Here is a 19,872-nt window from a genome sequence, read left to right on the forward strand (position 1 = left end):
AACAGAGTCCTGTATGATTAAAGGTAGGAGGGGGCTGAGAACAGGAAGGTACAACCAGGGAGAGTAGGTCAGGCATTTCTATGTAACAAACGGCATACTCGGGCTTGGTTGTTGATAAGGTCTGAATGTGTTCCCTAAAATTCTTGTGTTGGAAAATCAATCCCCAATGCAAATGTGTTGCAAAGCTCTTGTGAATGAACTCATGATAGCAATTAAAAGGGTTTTCAAGACTGGATTTACCCCTTTCTGCCTTTGTGTCAAATGAGGCTACAGCAAGAAAACCCTCACCAGAAGAAAGCACTTTGATCTTGGATTTCTCAGCCTCTAAATCTGTAAAAAAAATTTACACCCTTAATAAATGACTGTGCCAGGTATTGTTATAGTAGCACAAAATGGACTAAGACAGACATACAATACAGGTAAGAAATAGGCCAAAATATGAAGAGCTTTAAATTCCAGAGTAAGAACACCCATACTTAGCTTTTTGGGTAATTGTGACTGTAACAGTTCCTGTCATCCATCTCTCTCTCTCTCTCTCTCTCACACACACACACACACACACACACACACACGTGGGGGCTGGGGAGGGATGCAAACTAGACCCTGCCTTTTCTTCCCTATCACTGAAAGAGGGTAATCTCAGAACCTCAGCAGGAAACTTTCATGAAGACTAGGGGCAGATCTCAAGAAGTGAAGAATGAGAGAACCTTCTGTTTGAAAACTCCCTGATGCTCAGCAAAAAGGTCTTTAATCTGACGTGGTTAAAAATGTACTGTATAAGGATATAATATCCACTCAGGGTGTTCCTCATGCAAATGAGTTGGCCCATATTGTGAGGTTAAATGCTTACAAATGCTTTTCACTGCCAAAGAGTGAAAAGGACAAAAAAAATGTATAGTTTTTAGTGAAGCTGAAATAAATTTAGGAGCTGGCTGTTTCAGTAGTAAAATGGCCAAATTTGAGAAATAAGGAAGATATAAAGATTTCCGGATTCTGACAATTCTCCAGAACGCATAAACTACTCCTTTCTACTACACATAGGAATGCATAAACTACTCCTTTCACAACCAAAATCAATTGTGACTATTACTACATATTTAATCACAAAGAGTATTTGGTAAACTCTAAAAACATGTAAGTAGTGATTTGCATTCATTCTAATATACACCTAATAAACATATACCATGTAGGTCAGTCTGTAAAAAAGATGAGTATTGAATGGATGTTTAAATAGTTATAATCAATATTCAATAACAGACCCTTTAATCTGATTGCTTAGCAAGTACACAGACCTGACTTCTAATTCTCCCTTTCAAAGTAAAGATGCATAATTTCAAGCAACTCTCTGTCCCAATAGCATTCATTGACATTTTTTTCAAACCAATCATTTTAGCATCAGTCTTTGAGTTTTGCAAATTTTCATAAATTGGCAAGTGATTTCTGTTTGTTTCTCAGTTTTCCCCAGATACAGTAAACTGTTGAGACAATGTGTGGTTTAAACAAGTTGAGCAAGGTAGGTATCAGTAACACCAAAGGGGTGTAAGAGGCAAGTAAAAAATGAAAAACTAGAAGTACTTTCATGTTAATGTTTTATTTAAACCAGTACAAGCACCATGCTTAACAAAAGACTGTCCAAAATAAACATGCAGTATGAACTAGCAGAGACTGAAACCACAGGTTAAGAAGTTGTACCAATTGTTGGTTTGATTAAACGATGACAGAGAACTGTTAAAATTCACAAGACTAAACCATTAATGTTTCAAGCCTCCTGAATGAGATTATATTGGACCATCTAAATAAGTGGGAATTGCCCTGGCATGTTAGTGATCTCAAATAATATTCAAGTAATTAGATGTGTATGAATTATACTCCATAAAGCAAGAAAATACAGTTTCTATCACAAGCTTAATGTAGTTGTTTTACATATTACAGGAATGTGATCATTGATTTGAAATGTCAAATGGCCTAACAGGAAACAAGTTTCTCAAGGATATTCAACTTGGGGCCATTGGTTTTATGTGGCCTAGAAGATTATTTACATTCTTCCAGAAATACAAAATAAGATTTGTCCTGAAATGTTTGAAACACTTCTTCACATAAATTGTAAAGGTTTAAAACTTCATAGATTCCAGTATTACCAGTCTATTAAACAAATAGGGAGTGCAACCATACCAAGAGTACTTGAATTGATAGAATGAGTTATTCTCTACTTCCACCAAATATCAGCATTTAAACTCTTATGAAAATATCTATTCATCACTAGTCCACATATGGATTAATGACATTACTTGAGTTTAAAAAGTAGTCCATACATTTTTTTTTAAAGTACACCTTCCTTAATATTTGTATGGGTTAGGGGAAAAAGCCAAATTTAATTTGGCCATAAATTCCCCTAACTGGAAACGTTTAGTTAAAGTGTCAGACCAGGATACAGTTTATGGCTACGTTTAACTCCTGAAAATAGGAGATAAAAAGGGAGGGAAAGTGCTGACAGACATTTTGTTACACAGATTCTTCAATGACAATAAAAATTTAGCAACACCCTCTTAAACAAGAGTATGTTTAACTGCACCAGGCATTTAGTAAACTTTTTTGAAATAGACAATTCAAACATTTATTTTAGAAGTGAATTAAACAAAAACAGTCAGTCAACCAACTATTTTTCCTAACATAATTCTTTAATACCAGAACAAAGTGAATACTATTTAAAACTCAAGACATTTTGGAATTTCAGCATAGTAACCTGAGAACAATTTTCTTCATATGTCATTATGTTGCCACAAAAACCATACTGTGATTACTAGTTGTTTCTATTTTGACATAAGATGCTATGCAGAACTTATGCAAGGCCAATAATTTCAAAACTAATGCTGACTTAGAACACCATGAAGGAGGTTCCCAGGAAAAAGTTGCTGCCAAAAAGGAAAGATTAAGATTTAAGGCTGAATGGGAATGGCTATACCAGAAAGATACGGAATGTAAGAACTGGAATTATGAAATCTGTAGTTAACTATTTGTAGGAAGACAGAAAAAAGAAAAGGAAATGTACTTTAAAAGAAAAATGCAAAATTTATTTAAAAGGAAACAGAAATATCTGAGAAAATTTTAGAGCATGGAATTTGTAATTACCCTATTGGACAGACAGAATAAAAAATGTTCTACTGCTCTCCTAACGTCAATCTGTTGTCTTGAGAAATACATGCTATTAACAAGGAGACAGACAGGCTCAAAGCAGCAGTTTATCACAGCTCTTTGCTCCTGTTAGAAACTAAAAGAACTAAGAGTTCTGTGTATGGAAGGTCAATATTATCTGAGATTATGGAGGACTTCCATTTTTTTTTAAAAAAAATTAGGCTAAAATCTTAAAAATGAAACAAGGAACCTTATTTTAAAAAATACATTCTTGCAGCACTAGTGTTTCTTACTGATGCAAACCAGATAAAACAAAATCTCACCTCCCTCTTAAAAAAATTAAAACCACTCTCTATTCATTTGGATTTCGTTTGCATTTCTGAAGAATTATTAGTTAAGTTACTCGATACCAAAATAGCAGTTTAAAGAATTCTTAAACTTCCTGCATGAAGTTTTCTCTCTCTGAAAACTGAAATAAAGGAACTGTTCCATTTATTAACTAAAACAAATACCTACTCTAGCACTTTCCCATTTCCAACTTGTCAATGTTTCCTGACTTCTAGATTAGTGAAGCCAAACAGTTGGGAAAGAAGATGCTCTATTCAATATTGTGAAAATTCCAACTATCTTTCTCTCTTTGTTAAAGTTGGCACAGAACTCTCAAAAATAAAATGCAAAAAATAATATGAATAGAAAATATGCCAACATAAAAAGAATGCCTTTGCTAATTTTGAAATGACTATGCTATTCTTAATATAAGAATCTATTCACCAAATTTGGTTAAGCTTCTTGAGTCTCTAGATCTTTTATTAAATTACCATTCAGCAGTTACTTATGTTTGTTTTTAAAGTATGCTATATATATTATGATTCTTGCTTTATCCAAGGGTTCCCTTTTTTTTTTTTTTTTAACATGACTGGCTTGGTTAACCAAACAGATGACCAGTTTAGACTATCTTCTAACATTTGGGATTAAAAATGTGATTTCTGTTGATGGGTTATTAAGTATGACCAAAGTTTTAAGATAAGCAACTTTTACATATGGCACAAAACTAGTCACAAATATACCCAGAATTACAACTCTCAACTGCCATATTTTCACCTATGCAAGCAGATAGTTGGAATTTTAAAAATAAGAAGTTGATTTTATTACAAATTTTAGATAAACACATTAGAAAATTGTTTTATTTGGACCCTTTAAAAAAGTATTAATTTCACCAAATCTAGAATACTGGCAGTGTAAAAGTCCTAAACTAACTTTAAAGCTAACAAATCAAAGGCACAGTATTAACACACTTAAAATAATTAGTGTTCACAAGACATAGGAAGTGCCTTATAAATGAAGTGTTATTAACCTAGATTCAAAACTATCTAGAAATGACAATGGGGAATGAAGCCCTTGATTATTACAACCTAACAACTGTGAAGACCAAGATGCTATTTTCCATAAGAAGAAACCTAAGAGTCATAACTCTATCAAAAAATCTAACTCCTAGACCTAAAAAATGAATGATTGATGAACATAGTTTCTAGACTTGATTAAAAAGATATTAGGAAATCAAGAGGTACAAAATTGATGAAAAATGTACTTGAAATGTAGATTACACTACAGTAAATTACTATTCATGGCTCAAAATTAGGTCACTCAAGTTTTTAACCCCAAATTAATTTCAATGCTTTGACAAGTGATAATATGCTATTTTCATATATAAATTGCTAATATCCAGTATTTGTCAAAAGGAGGCAACTGTTGTCTAGCACAATCTAATACCCACTTTCCAATGGTGTCTGTAAATAGTAACAAATTCTGAACCATAAGTTATAGAAATTAGTCACAAGAGTGCAAAAAGTCCTTGGAGAAAAGTAGCCCACCTAACAATTACAAATATAAGGAAACACTTTACAAAGTTTCATTACTATGAAGATGATTTCCTCTTTGTTCAAACTTTGCACAAATGAAGAATTTTTCTTTACTGCAGGAAACAAACTGTAAGTAACAGTGCATTTTTTAGGCATAAATAAGTATTTATGTCTGGTTCCAGTATAGTCAGGTTAATACATAAATACTTTAAAAACACAGAAGTTCACATTAGTGGAAAAACCCAAGTTTCTCACGTAACCATTCTTCAGTTAGGTCTTCGGTATTTCTTATTTCGAATACCTTAAGAAAAAAAACTTAAGTCATATTTCTGACATTTACACAATACACATTATATATCTGAGTATTATATTAAATACCAAATTCTGCTTCCTTCATATTGGTCATGACTTAACCTACAATAAATTAGATATACTGTTTTTTTTGCGGGGGTGGGGAGTGTGTACCAGGGATTGAATTCAGGGGCACTTGACCACTGAGCCACATTCCCAGCCCTATTTTGTATTTTATTTAGAGACAGGGTCTCACTGAGTTGCTTAGCGCCTCACTTTTGCTGAGGCTGGCTTTGAACTTGTGGTCCTCCTGTCTCAGCCTCCCAAATCACTGGGATTACAGGTATGTGTCTTGGCACCTGGCAAATTAGATATATTTTTTAGCAGTACTTAATTTCTTTTAAAAGCTAAGTACTCAGTATAGCAATCAAGATGAGAGAAGACAAACACTGTAAAATAGCAGTTTTATAAAACTTACTCATTAGAAGAGACGCATTTTAGTATATACAAGTAAAATCAGTCATGAACTGGAAGAACATACCATGAGTCCTCCATAATTTGGCAAATGGAAATACCAGTTGTAGATTGTTTTGATAAGAATAGAAGGGAGGTCCATAGCAAGAATTTGAATTAACACAGGCCCAGAAAGTATAATGGCTATGGAGAGACAATATATTACAGCAGAATGGATGGGATTATGGATCAGATGTGAGTTTGAATCCTGGCAACCCTAGGCAAAGCATTCAGCCTCTGAACCTGTTTTTCCTATTTATAAAATAGAAATACTAATTAGCCACACAGGGCTATAAGGATTTGAATAGAGTATTTATAAAAATAACTTGTAAATTGTAATGTCTCAACTGTAGCACTTTAGAACACACAAAGGATTATAAAAGACTTAAGACTAAGGCTATTAACAGAATTTGGGTTTTTATTTCCCTTAGTTTAGTTTTGTTTCACATTTTACAGTGCTGAGGATCAAACCCAGGGCTTTGCACATTCTAGACAAGCACTCTATAGAGTTCCTCCTTAACCATCCAACCCCTTACAGCAACTCCAGAATGTTCCCAGCATAGAAGTTAGGAAAAAAAAAATTGTGTCTATAAATTGATAGTATCAATGATAATCATAAGGGCTGGAGAGAAAAAGCAGATGGCACTTAAAGACAATCCCCAAATTAATGCTTAAGCACCCAAGGGGAAACACTGATACTGTCATTAAAATAAAATCAGAAAGAAGATATTGTTAAATATGGTCTTGACGATACAATATTCTATTTCATAGATTAAATGTATATACTTTTACAACTTAAAATAGTATGTGGAAACTAAATCAAGTTTGAGACAAGTACACCTTACCTTTAAGCTTCAAAAATACCATAAAGGAAATGGAGATATATTATAAATTAAAGCAAGTGTCTCATATACAGATAGCTACACAATACAGAATTCCAGCACAGAAACCTGAATGCTGATCTTTACCTATTAGACATTACTTTATGGAAGATAAAGAGCTTGCAATAAACTTAATAGTTCCACTGGATTTTCTAAAGTTGTTCACATTCTGAATATGATCTCTTATATTCAACTTATTGAACAAAAAACACATTTTGGTTTAAAAACTACTATCATTCTATTACACAAAGAACCAATCCAATACAAATTAATAGATGAGCAAAAGCAAATCTAGTATAGCAGAAGAAGGAGAAGGGGAGTGAGGGGTGAGGCAGAAGGGAAAAGAGGGCATCATGAACTGAAATTGATTTCCATGCGTGTATGAATTTGTAGAGATGAACCCACTATTATGTATAATCATAAAGTTATAATTTTTTAAAAAAGACCACTATCATTCTATTTAAAAATAATAAAAAGTTTTGCTAATTTACAGCTGTGATCAAAATAACCCTCAACTGCATAGAAAATACTTAACTATCTAGACTGCTTTAGTTATTGTCTATACTCTAAAGGAAAGTATACCATCAACAAACAAATCAAATATAAATACTACCTTGGTTAGTTCAGCTGTTTGGACTAACTTATTCTTACTCCCCGCATACATCATCTGTTGTTCAGGCTTACATCCTGGAAAAGAGAGATTAGAACAGAAATGAAGTGTAGACTTTGAAAAAAATGGTGAATTTTCATTTTAAAAAATTACATATTTAGTATTTCCTTAACTTTTGAGTTGAGAAAAAGTGTGTTCTAAATGTACATGGGCTATATTTTGAATCTTATTTTTCATACTGCCTGCACAGACACAGCTATAAATAAGTCCACATATAAGCAAAAAAATGGTTCTACACCTTTGTAGATCTTGACTTTTAGAGCCTTGCAAATACTTACAAATAGTGTTTAGCACTATTTCTTAAGTTTGACACTAAATATCAAGATCAATTTTATGGATGCTTTAAATACATAAATTTTGAGATGGTGAATTATTGTCTGGTTATGTATTAGGTTAAAAATATAGTATATTTTAGAGGTTAAAAATACAAATAATCAAGTTTAGAAAAGAACTCAATAATAATGGAAAAATTCAGATGATAATGAATTCCTTAAGTACTATTCATTTATTTATTGTTTTGCAATACTATGGATGAAATCTAGGGCCTGGCACACACTAGGCCAGTACTGTACCATTAGGCCACATCCTCAGCCCAATCCATTTTTTTTTTTTTTTTAAGAGAGAGAGAGAATTTTTTTTAATATTTATTTTTTAGTTCTCGGTGGACACAACATCATTATTTTATTTTTATGTGGTGCTGAGGATTGAACCTAGCGCCCCGAGCATGCCAGGTGAGCGCGTTACCACTTGAGCCACATCCTCAGCCCCCATTCCATTTTTAAAAAAAAATATTTTTAATTGTAGATGGACAAAATACCTTTAATTAATTAATTTATCTTTATGTGGTGTTGAGGATTGAACTCAGAGCCTCACATGTGTGAGGCAAGCACTCTACCACTGAGCCACAACCCCAGCCCAATCCATTTTAATATCCAATGTAAGCTACTCCAGGATCACTTTCAAGGTGATAGGTATATCACTGCTGACTACTATTTAAAAGATAAACATAAATATATTATTATTTTTTTCGTTTTTTAAAAAATATATTATTATTACCACACAAAGTTCATATACTTATAAACAAGATTAAACAAGATTAAATAAACAAGATTAAAATAAACTTCTGATATCTAAATTATGTCATTATATGCCATAATTATTAAAATACATGTAAGGTTTGACCCAACACTTATACTTCTAGGAATTCATCTTCAGAAAGTAAACACATTCTTAAAGATGATGTTTTGTAATACCTTCTTTCTAGGTATGCACAGAGGTGTATGCAAACACACACACACCTCAATTTAGGTTACTCAACAATTTAATATTTTTTAAAAAGCATAAAATCTGTCTAATAAAAGATGGTTTAAGGCTGGATGCAGATGGATTACAGGCTGGTACATGCCTGTAATCCCATCGGCTTGGGAGGCTGAGGCAGGAGGATTGTGAGTTCAAAGCCAAGCTCAACAAAAAGTGTGGCAAAAAACAACTCACTGAAACCTGTCTCTAAATAAAATACAAAATAGGGCTGGAGATGCGGCTCAGTGGTCAAGTGCCCCTGAGTTCAATTCCCAGTACCAAAAAAAAAAGATGGTTTAGTTAGATCAGAGGCAAATATACATTATTTAAAGAAATTTACTTACCAACAGGACTGGAGAAAATAAAGCACAGAGGATATGAAACTCTTCCATCATCATGTTGATATTTATAACTATATACAATGAAGGTTTTTCTCAAGTTAAAGAAACTAAAGTCACTGCTCTGAGATAGGTACTTACCAACACCAGGGGAGCTACTGAGTGGCAAATTAATATTTTATTAATTTAGGTCACACTTTCATTATTGTCTTTCTACAAAATAATAAATGGGCCTCAAAGGTAAGTTTAAAAAATCATGTAATTTGTCAAAAAGAAATTTATTAAAGTATGGATTTGATATAGATTTTTCTTTCTTAATTTCTACTGTACATACATTATAATAGAGAATTATTTTTAAAAGAAAATAATTCACCCCACTAAGACATCAACTTTTTCATTTTTCTTAAAGTCTGATCTGTACAGACATATTTTAATTCAGTTTTGATCATGATATAGAAGGAATTCTGGTAAAACATATCATTTGAAAGTTTAACAAATGAGCTATTTACAATGAAATTCTGACCACTAAAGAAAACAAATCACTCCAAAGCATTAAGAAAAGGATATCGAGGTTGTCGTTCTGGTAGTTCATCTTTAAGTTCATCTGGTGAAATGCCCTAGTACCGTAGAGAAAAACAACTTTTAAACATTTCCTTTCCCATAAGTCTTTAGGAGATATGCTAAGCCTATTCTAATAAGTTATAAATTCATTAGCATATGCCACAAAACAAATTTACTTTCAATTAATAGCTAAACATGGGGCTGTGAGACATAGTGTTCTGTTTATGTTCCAACTGTCAGGATAAGCTAACCCCTCAGAGGAAATATCTCATTTTAGAAAAACAAGTTAATTCATTTCACTCTAAATTACTTAGTAACTAAATGCTTGAATTGTAGGATTTTAGTTTTTAATTATTACCTTAAGCTGACTCACTTTTTACTGGACATAACTTCTATCCCTTATTAAAAGGGATTCCATTAATGCCTTAAAGACAGTTAAATTAGCTAGAAAATGCAATACATAATAATTAATCCATGCTTTTCATGCACAATGAGTATGTACTTAAAGGAGGTTTAGAACTTGTTTTAAAGGTATGTGTAACTAATATAAAGTATCTTTTGAATGATAGTAACTGTTTTACTATAAAAATTGTATTTAGCTTATTGAACAAACCTCAAGTTCCTCATCCAGTACCACCAGGCGTTTATCCTTGTCAATCTTCACTAAAATAAAAATACAATATGAGTAAACTGTGATTCTAATGTGACCTTGATCTAACCAATGCATGCATTCTCAATCTTTCTTGGGGCATTTAAAATTTAAACACTAAGAAACACAAGCATAAAACTCATTCATAGTTTTAGTTTATGGTCTATTTGGTAGCTTTGCTTTTTAAGCAGTTAGCTTTTACACTTTACCCACAATTTTCAACACCTAGTTTGCTTATTTAGAACTTATGTCAACTCCTTACATTTACTGTGTATGTGAAGAATTCTGTAACTCCAACACAACTTCCTAGATAAGGTCCAAAGGTAAATGTGACTGGTCTATGGGCAGGGTGGTTAGAACTGCAAGGAAGAGTGGACCTGGGGTCAGGTCAGGAAAGAGAAACCTCGTGTTTGCCAGCTTTTCCAGAGTCAGGATTTCATGCTGCATTATCATTAGTCTGGGAAAGTAAACTATAAAATAGCACTGATATCCATATTAAAATACATCTGACATAATCAAAAGTCAAATCAAAATATGTTTAGATAACCTATACATTTATTTTTTTTTTTTTAACTAGTCTGAAGAGCTGGTTATGTGTGGTTTTGCATGAATTTCACAGCAAATCCTATGAAATACAACGTGGTCTCAAAATCACTTCATCTTCTGTGGTAAAATAGTACTAATATACACATTCACTTTTAAGAATTATATGCTCACATTACAGAAATTATTTGTAACAGAACCAGAATTAATGACAAGGTATCACCACTTCTGATTAATTCACACCTGCCAAGTGCATCTCTGTTAAGCATAGTCTATGTAGTTCTACATTTTCACAGCTTTTACCTTTCTAAATCATTAACTACATATTAAATATTACGGATGAATACAAGGAACTCTGCACAGCTTCACATATAGATCACAGTGGAGAGGCAGTCTGTGAATTATCCTTTCCATTTACAGAAGATATTCACACTTAAAAGCACTCTCCATGAAACTAGAATTCAGTTCTAGAATTGGAATAGTGCCCAAAGCCACTCTGGACACAATGATGAACTTTATCATTCTAGGTATAGGCACAGATTTCTTCCAGGCTTTTAGTTTCCCAAGAAGGATGGAGAGACCAGTCACTACACATGAGAATCCTCATTCCCCAAGTGAACAAGAAGATCATCTTCTCCAGAGCTGTGTACGATTGGCTGTTTCTTAATTTTTAAAGGTACGGGTAAGGGATGTAACAAATGGAGCAACACTACTTTCTAAAGGTTCAGTTTATTCAACACAGCTATAAGATAAAAACAAGCTAAGATCATGTAACTTGGAAGCAATCACTTTTAGCTTACTTATAATGGCAGCATTGTTCGTTTCTTTGCGAAAACGAAACTTTCTCAGCTTTTCCACTAAATCTTCAGCAACATCACAAACCACCAAAGACTCGCTCTATAAAAGAGGAAAAAAAATAAAATGCCATGACCTCAATAAATGTATGTTAAAGACTTTCAAATTCACCCATCTTTGGATTTATATTGTTTAATCATACACTTTTGTTCACCTCTATGTAGGATATATTTTAACAGTCTCTTTGGTTGATAAATTTTAAAAAATCAGAAACAAAGCCAGGTGCAATGGTGTATTCCTGTAATCCCAGTGCCTTGAGAGGCTGAAACAGGAGGATCACAATTTGAGGCCAGCCTAGGCAAATTAGCAAGACCCTGTCTCAAGATAAAAAATAAAAAGGGCTGGGATGTAGCTCAGTGGTAGAGTGACCCTGGGTTTAATCCCCAGTACTAAAGTGGGGAAAAAAATCAGAAACATCACAATATGTATCTCATCAGAACTGTAGAGGAAGGGAGGGAAACAGGAAAAGTCAAGGGTCACCATGTGCTTTTAGATAAGGCAAGCATCATGTTTTCACACTGTGCAGGAAGAACAGGAAAATATCTTATAAATCATTTTTTTTTAAATAAAAATAACAAAAGTATAAACACAAGTCCTAAGAGGAAAGATGAATAACATTTTATATCTTAATTGACTATGAACATGTAAAATGAGCTAATAAGATGCAAAAGCAAAACCAGATGAAACAAAAATAAAATTTTAAAGAACTGTTTAGAAATTATGAAGAAATATTAGAGAAACTTGCTCAGAAATCTGGCAAGGAAATGATCAAAAGCACTCTTCTTTTAGTGGTACAATGCATTACTGCAAATGATAGTGAAAAAATATTTTTGTTTTGTAAAATATCAAACACATACAAAAGGACAAAGCAGGACAGTGACACCTATGTATACCACTCAGTTTCAATCATTTAACTATATTTCATTCAATACCCTCAACAATGCCCCTGCAACCTATGACACAACAAAGGCCAAAAGTAATTTCACTTGGAAATGAGTTCAAAGACAGCCTCAGTAACTTAACAAGGCCATAAGCAACTTAGTGAGAACCTGTCTCAAAATAAAAAAATATTCAGAAAAGGGCTGGGGATCTTTCTCTGTGGTTAAGTACCCCTGGGTTCAATCCCTGGTACCAAATAAATAAATAGATAGCAACATTATCCTACCTAAAAAAAATAGATAATAATTCCAGACTCCAATATCCAAATAGTCTTCAAATTCCCTCTTTGTTTTAATTTTTTTAATAGTTGGTTTAATTGAGTCAGGTTCCATACAAGGTCCATTCACTTTAGTCTCATTTCATATATAGGTTTTCCCCCTGCCTTCCTCCTCCTTGAAATGCTAAATACACATCTCATCATAACCCCAAAGCATTAAAGCTTCCAATTTTACAGTAAAATAAAAAAATAATAATAAGAGCCTGTTTGCTTGATCCTGTATTGGGTAAAAGACAGCATATGCTAAAGCAGAAAATGGCTTTCAATTTTAACTGCCCTTTAAATTCAGAACAATGGTAAGACATAAGGTATGATATATACCATAGGATATGTTAAAATACAATTGGAAAGTACATCCCATCAAAGTATATTATCCAGTAAATAACAATCACGCGGGGATTATGGATTTCCAACCTTTTCATTCTCTTCAGAGATGCTAAGTCATTGGGAGCTTCCTGAAGATAAGATTTAATCCTACTTCATTATTATTCTCTCTTTCAAGAAAGATCACAAAAACCAGAATACAAAAATTTCTATTCTCTCTTTGACCAAAGGCAGAATCCATTAATGAAACTAATAAACACTTCAGATTTTTGTTTAGGCAAAGATCAATTTATTGTGAAAGTTTTATCCTCCAGTTCTGATGCTCAGAGCTGCTTGTGTAAGCTTAACATACTAAAAAATATGCTGATTTAACCTGTATAACTCATTTTTGTGTTTTTGCCCTTCTCAAAACCACAATAAGGCCTCAAATTCCTTTCTACAAGGAGGACTGAGGCTTGGCCAACTCTAACTGCTTACACTTAGAAGCATTTACAAAGAAGTAAAATGTCATTAAAAAAAAAAATTATATGGTAAATGTTACCACACAAAGTAAAGTGGAGAGTTGAGGTAAAGTGTTCATTTATTTGTTTATCCATATAATGAATATTAAATTAGTGCAGTACTGTGTTATATGCTAGAGATATAATGATGTAAAAAGGAAATGAAAGATATCATCCCTTTCCTCAGGTAGCTTATATCACAATCTAGGAGAGAAGGAACCTACACCAAAGGGTCAGGCAAAAATATGTACATTTGTACAAGAGCTAGAAAGGAGAGATACACAAGACTATGAGAACCTGTGACTGGTGAAGAATACTATGGTGATAGGATGATTCCCTGAAAAAGCATCTAGAGTACTAAAACTACCTGTGCAAAGACCTGATTCAAGTGAACTCAAGCACAGACAATGAGCAGGAACATGCTCCAGGAAGAATTGGGTCATATTAAGTATTTTGCTTTCTATCTCATAGGTAAAGGGAAACCAATAAGGTGTTTTAAGTAGGATAGGGAAGGAAAACACAATTATATTTGCATTTTGAAAAGATCACATTTGCTGTGGTATGCAGGAAACAGGCTGAGAGCCAGGATGATTACAACAAACCTAGTTAACAGTCAAGACTAGTCCTAATGAGAGATAAAAAGTAGTTCAGAGAAACTGAAAAGAGTAAAGAGAAGTGAATAATGCTAATAACTGTTAACATGTATTAAACACCATGAGAATCACTGTCATATCCTTTACACAAATTTCTCTTCATGCTAGACACAATTTCATGAAATGAGTAGTTATTATTCCAGTTTTGCAAGAAAGTAAGGCTAGGACAGATTAAGTATCTTCCTCCAAATTATGCAGCTAGTGGGGCCAGGATTCAACCTAGGCAGCCTGACCTTTGGCCCACTCTCTTAATCATTACAAAGGAGCTGATGAATGGATTGGGTATGAGGTAAAAGAAATGGGTAAGGGAAAAAAGGGTTATAAAAATGTCTCCTAAGCTTCTGGTTTGTATATCATACTGAATGGCCCAACCTCACTGAGTTGCCAAACAGTGAGTCAAGACCAGATTTGAGGCAAAATAACAAGAGGATTCTAGACAAAATGAGGAGACTCTGAGGCACCCAAATGGTGAAAAGCTTCCAGGGATGTTAAAAACTAAGTGGAATATAATATCTGGACTGGATCTCAGAAGCAAGGTCTCAGATACAAGTTCACAAATCATCTGAATATAGGTGATACTTGAAGCCATGAATGTAGGAGAAAGGATACAGAATGGAAAAGTAGAGATTACAATGGAGTCTGGGACTCCTACATGTACCTACTGTCCAGGGAAAGGATAATATGCATGGGAAGCAGATAGACCAAGAGGAGAAACAGGAAGAAAACCAGGAGTTCTGTATTCCATAAGCCAAGAAAAAAGCATAAGGGAAGAAAATACTTCAAAAACTGGAGAATGTCAACACCCTGGAATGCAGCTGAAAGGTCAGAAAAGATAAAAACTGAAAAGAATCCATTGGATTCAGTGACCATGACAAGATCTATTCGATAGAGTGGGTGGTGACAAAGAGTGGGAGGTCAGAGAGACAGCAGTGTTTTTCTGATGTTATTTCTAATGAAACTTGAGCTTATTTAAAAACCCAATAGGAAGGATCCAGAAGATCCTTGATGGCAATTCATTTAATTCTCCACTTAATTTTTATGCTTGGAGGGAGCCATCATCTCCTTATTCAACAAAACGAAATTTCTGACAGTTTCTTTACGGTCAAGCGCCAAAGCCTTGGGTCAAAAGATTTTCCATAGCCTTAAATCGGAGAATGCATGCATAAGGAGAAATGTTCAGTGTAAGATAGGGGAAGGGGAAGACAGAAAGAAGCTAAGGCAAGGCCGAGAGAATGTAATCAGATTCGAGACCTCCTTGCAAACGCCGCAAGGCAGAAGGTGCAGGGGGCTCAAGAGCTCCTTAGGCCTGGCCCTCCCAAGCCGCCGTCGAAGAAATGCTGGCGTTCGGGGAGCCTGCTGCAGGGCCAGACCCCCTGCCCCTCCGACCTTCAGCTCAGGAGCTGGAGCCCTCCAACGGGAGGGGCCCGGCGAAGAGGGGCCTCCGCCGGCTGTGGCTGCAAGGCGGGTCGACCCCGGGGCAGGATGGAGGATGCTACACTACGCGCGGCAGTAGAGCCTGCGGAGGCCAAGTTTCTAAGTGGGAGCAACCGCATGCAGCTGGGGTGGAAGCGGCCGCTGTCTGCAGCGACTGATTGTAGAAAACAGTTAAGACCGGCGTGCTGGCCCAGCCTTCTGGGCCCTGCTCTCCCCACCGCAACTCACCATTTTCCTTCCGGCCGGCAGCAACCCCTCGCCTTCTCTCGTGCCCCTTTAAGAATGGCACGGCAGCCGCCTCCCTTCCTGCCCCGGCGCCCAGCAGAGCCGCCCCCACCTATCAGCTCGGTCGCAGCTGCTCGGCACGTGACAGCAGACGGCGGGAGGCGCGGCTCAAAATTAACTGGAACGCCAGCGCCCACTGCTCAGCTTGGCTTCAAGCGTGCGCCAGATCTTGTTATCCTTAAACTTCAACCTTTGAGAGCAATTTCAAAGTGACAATATTGAGTCAATGATTTTATTGGTAAATGTGTATATTGGTCACAGCTTACCTCCCAAATTTAATCTCCCTCCAATCTAGGCACGCCCTCCTTCCTCCAACACTCTGCAGAATTCCACCTCTGACCCACCCCCGCCCACCATCCTACTCCCTCCTGCCAGGGCTTGGTTATTTTTTTTTTTTTTTTTTTGGTAACACGAACTGAACCCAGGGACGCTTTACCACTGAACCACTTCCGCAGTCCTTTTAAAAATGTATTTAGACACAGGGTCTCACTAAGTAGCCTAAGGCCTCACTAAATTGCTGCAGCTGGCTTTGAACTCAGATCCTTCTGTCTCAGTCTCTGAGCTGCTGGGATCACAGGAAGCTGGTTAATACATTTCTTTACCCAATAATATTTATTTACTGAAGTATGGTTGAATGATGATTGATGTTTAAATGGGCACTCTTATGGGCCACTGCCTAATTGTACTTTGAAAACTGAGGTGCCATTTTCTATCCTGATTAGGATGCCATTACAAACCTCTCTACATCTATTAAAATTCAGAGAACTTACACAAAATATGGTGGATCTTACTATATGTAAATTAAAGATTCCATTTTTTAAAGTGTAAAACAAAATAGACTGTGGAGGGCAGAAGCAGAATCCAGAAAATTTTTAAGGATGTTATTGTAGTAATCTAGGGGAAGACATGACTTGGATGCAGGTGGATACAGTGGTTTGGTGAGAAGAGCCTAGAGCCAATACAAATTTCTGTGTTACAGTTTCTCAGTCTCAGCAATATTGATATTTGGGCTAGGTCAATTCTTGGTTGTGGGTTAGTGCACTCTGGATTGTAGGAAGGTTAGCAGCATTCCCAGCCTCTACCCACCAAAGACCAGACCTACAATCCAGAGTGCACTAACCCACAAAGTAGCCTCCTGCTGTTTGGGCAACCAATGCTCAGCATCTAAGACCATGAAAGTTTGTTGTTGTAGTTTTTTACTAGAGCAATTTGAAAGTTCAGTCTATAAAGGACTAAACTGTTAGGTTCTGTGAAAGTGACAATTTTTCACAATTCCTGTCACATATGGCATCAAAAGCCAAATTGATACATTCAGTTCCATTGTGTAGTTATTGTCTCAATGTTTGAACCTCAAAGTTAGACACATTATATTCCTACCTATTGATATTTCCAAAATTGAGGTAGATTGCCTTCTAAGAAAGAATGTGAGATGTAAAAAGGCCATATGAATGAAAAAGTTGGTAGTTTCAAGAAAAATATATCATGGAGATAATAATTTTTTTTAAACATGCTAATATTCTTGCATTCTTTTATGGGACTTTCTCCTTGGTCATCCAGAAGCACTTATCAGTCTCAAAAGATAAATAGAGATAAATAAAAAGAATACAAAAAAGAGAGAGACAGCTTTTGACTTCAAAAATAAGATTTTTTAATCTCAAGAAACACAATTATCTTGAAAAAGCCAGACACAGTTAAGAAAGGTTTTATGAAATTTTTAAATTTCAGGGGCTGGTGATGTAGCTCAGTGGTAGAATACAAGAGATCTAGGGTTCAATCCCTAGCACTGAAAAAAGAAAGAAAGAGAGAGAGAGAGAGAGAGAGAGAGAAACAGACATTGATAACATCAAAGAGGCTACAACATAAGGAAAGTCAGTGGCAAGGAAAAGCCTTTCACTTTTGATCTGGTGGAGCATGGAGAGAAGCAGATACAATAAGAACAGAATTGTACCTGCCAAGGGGGAAAAGGAGAGAAGATCCTAAGGTAGGATAGTGGAGAACCTAAAGAAAATGAAGCTGGTAGTCTACTTTCACTGTAAGAAGGTAGAGGGCCCTTGAATTTGGTCCTGGGCAATGACATTCAGTGGCAGAAGTGGTTTAATTTGGTATCCTGAGATAACTGCTTGTTCTCAGTAGACTGCACGTGGTGTAGGAGAATCTCCATATTCAGACGTTCCCCCAATAAGTAAAAATGGAGATGATAAACAGTCTGGAGACCCAGAAGAGCTAAGAGGACATAGCTTACAAAGGTTTACAACCAGAAGTAAATGGCTAAAATCCAGGATTTCAGCCGTGGGTCTGGCCTGGGGCCACCAAAGGCCAGATGAAAACTTCTTCATCTTAGTGAAGAACTACAAGCATCATGCAGAGCTGAGATCTCATTTCCTGCCCCCTCCATGAGATCCCATGAACATTTTTTGCAATCAGATATTATCTTAGGGAGGAGCAGGAGAAGAAGGAGGAGAAACTAAGAATTTTCTTAAAATAGATCAGATTCCTAAAAGAGTTGATTAAATTAGAGGAAACTAAGATAGTTTCAATTGATAAATGTTAGTTTCTATTGTACTCTCTTTTTTTTCTCCCCTACTACTATTCAGTACAGTATTGTTTCAAGAGCAAAACTAGATAAGTTACAGATAAAGAAGAGCCTTTCTTCCTATTTGGGTGTAGGGGTATTGGGGATTGAACCCAGAGCACTTAACCACTGAGCCACATCTCCAACCTTTTATTTTTTATTTTGAGACAGGGTCTCTCTAACTTGCTTAGGGCTCTCCAAATAGCTGAGATTGGCCTTGAACTTGCAATCCTCCTGCCTCAGTCTCCCAAAATGCTGGGATTACAAGTATACACCACAGTGCCCAGCCCATTCTTCCTATTGCTGTGAGAATTATACTTTTTTTTTCGTCCCTAGTATCCTTAGTGCTGCCAAGTAATCTCATAGAGAAGAACCTCTTTCATTCATTTGTTCATCCCAAATGTAACAACCAGATGCTTGTGGCACAAACATCAGTTAGGTGAGATTCCTTTGCTAACAAGCAGGATAGATAGACCAGTGAACAGATATACACAGGGACAGGAGGGCTCCCATACAGAAATATATTGGATGTTATGAAAGAAACAACTTCCTAAAGATTAGGGCACATCCAGGAATGCTTCCTGGAGGAGGAAGCTTCAGAGATGAATCCTTACACTTACCTAGAAATTAGGAGGAGGGGGAGGGGGAGGAAAGAATAAGAGTTTTGAGAGCAGAGGAAGAATATGCATGGCCAATTCTGAGATCTGCAAATAGTTCATTTCAATGATTTTAAGATTAACACACCCATACCCCAGTCACACATGGTGGTGAACATCTGTAATGCTGGCTACTAATCAGGAAGCTGAGGTGGGAGGATCCCTTAGGCTCAGTAGTTTGAGAACAGCCTAGGCAACACAGCAAAACCCCATCTTAAAAAAAAAAAAAAAAAACACTTCTCCAATTCTCTCTCTCTCTCTCTCTCATTAATTTTTATAGAATAAGACATACCTAAAAATCCATGGTATCTTAAAATTTTTCTTAGTGACAAAGGTGCAGCTAAAAGTACCCTCATGAATGAAGGGTAAGTTTTGGGGGCCTCATTTGCATGGGTTCCTTCCAAAGTCTTTATATTTAATTTTGTATTTGTAAGTTTGTATTCATCTTAGAATGGACTCCCCAAATTATAAGCTTTAGGCCTCGCAAACCTGAATTCAACTTAAGTGTGTTTTAGATGATTGGTAATTCAATAGGGCTAAGATCAGTGTTTGTAGGAGAGGAGGAAAGGAGAACAGGAATAAATGGTGAGATATTGGAGATTTAGAATTCAATTTCAGTGAAAGACAAATATATCATTGTT

General features: G+C 35.6%; 1 protein-coding gene across 2 annotated transcripts; it reads right to left on the bottom strand.

The window, feature by feature from the left end:
* Positions 1-1,572: 1,572 nt before the first annotated feature.
* On the bottom strand, positions 1,573-16,094 carry Gmfb (glia maturation factor beta). Of its 2 annotated transcripts, none has more exons than XM_048793768.1 (7): positions 15,947-16,094; positions 11,537-11,633; positions 10,158-10,207; positions 9,551-9,600; positions 8,990-9,075; positions 7,290-7,363; positions 1,573-5,292 (listed from the first exon to the last, which is right to left on the bottom strand). In XM_048793768.1, exons 1-7 carry the CDS (start codon positions 15,947-15,949, stop codon positions 5,221-5,223), a joined length of 432 nt encoding a protein of 143 aa, XP_048649725.1. In that variant the 5' UTR covers positions 15,950-16,094; the 3' UTR covers positions 1,573-5,220. The 2 variants fall into 2 exon arrangements, with proteins under 2 accessions (XP_048649725.1, XP_015336387.1); XM_015480901.2 differs by having other exon boundaries at positions 8,990-9,072; positions 15,947-16,093.
* Positions 16,095-19,872: the final 3,778 nt, after the last annotated feature.

The sequence above is a fragment of the Marmota marmota genome, unplaced genomic scaffold, assembly GCF_001458135.2.
Source record: "Marmota marmota marmota unplaced genomic scaffold, marMar, whole genome shotgun sequence".
NCBI lineage: Eukaryota > Metazoa > Chordata > Mammalia > Rodentia > Sciuridae > Marmota > Marmota marmota.

Excerpts from the sequence above, each read along its gene's own strand:
- Gmfb (XM_048793768.1), bottom strand. Across the intron at positions 10,208-11,536 it reads GAACAATGCTGCCATTATAA|TGAAGATTGACAAGGATAAA; the intron begins GTAAGCTAAAAG and ends TTTTTATTTTAG. Across the intron at positions 7,364-8,989 it reads TATTTTCTCCAGTCCTGTTG|GATGTAAGCCTGAACAACAG; the intron begins GTAAGTAAATTT and ends TCTCTTTTCCAG.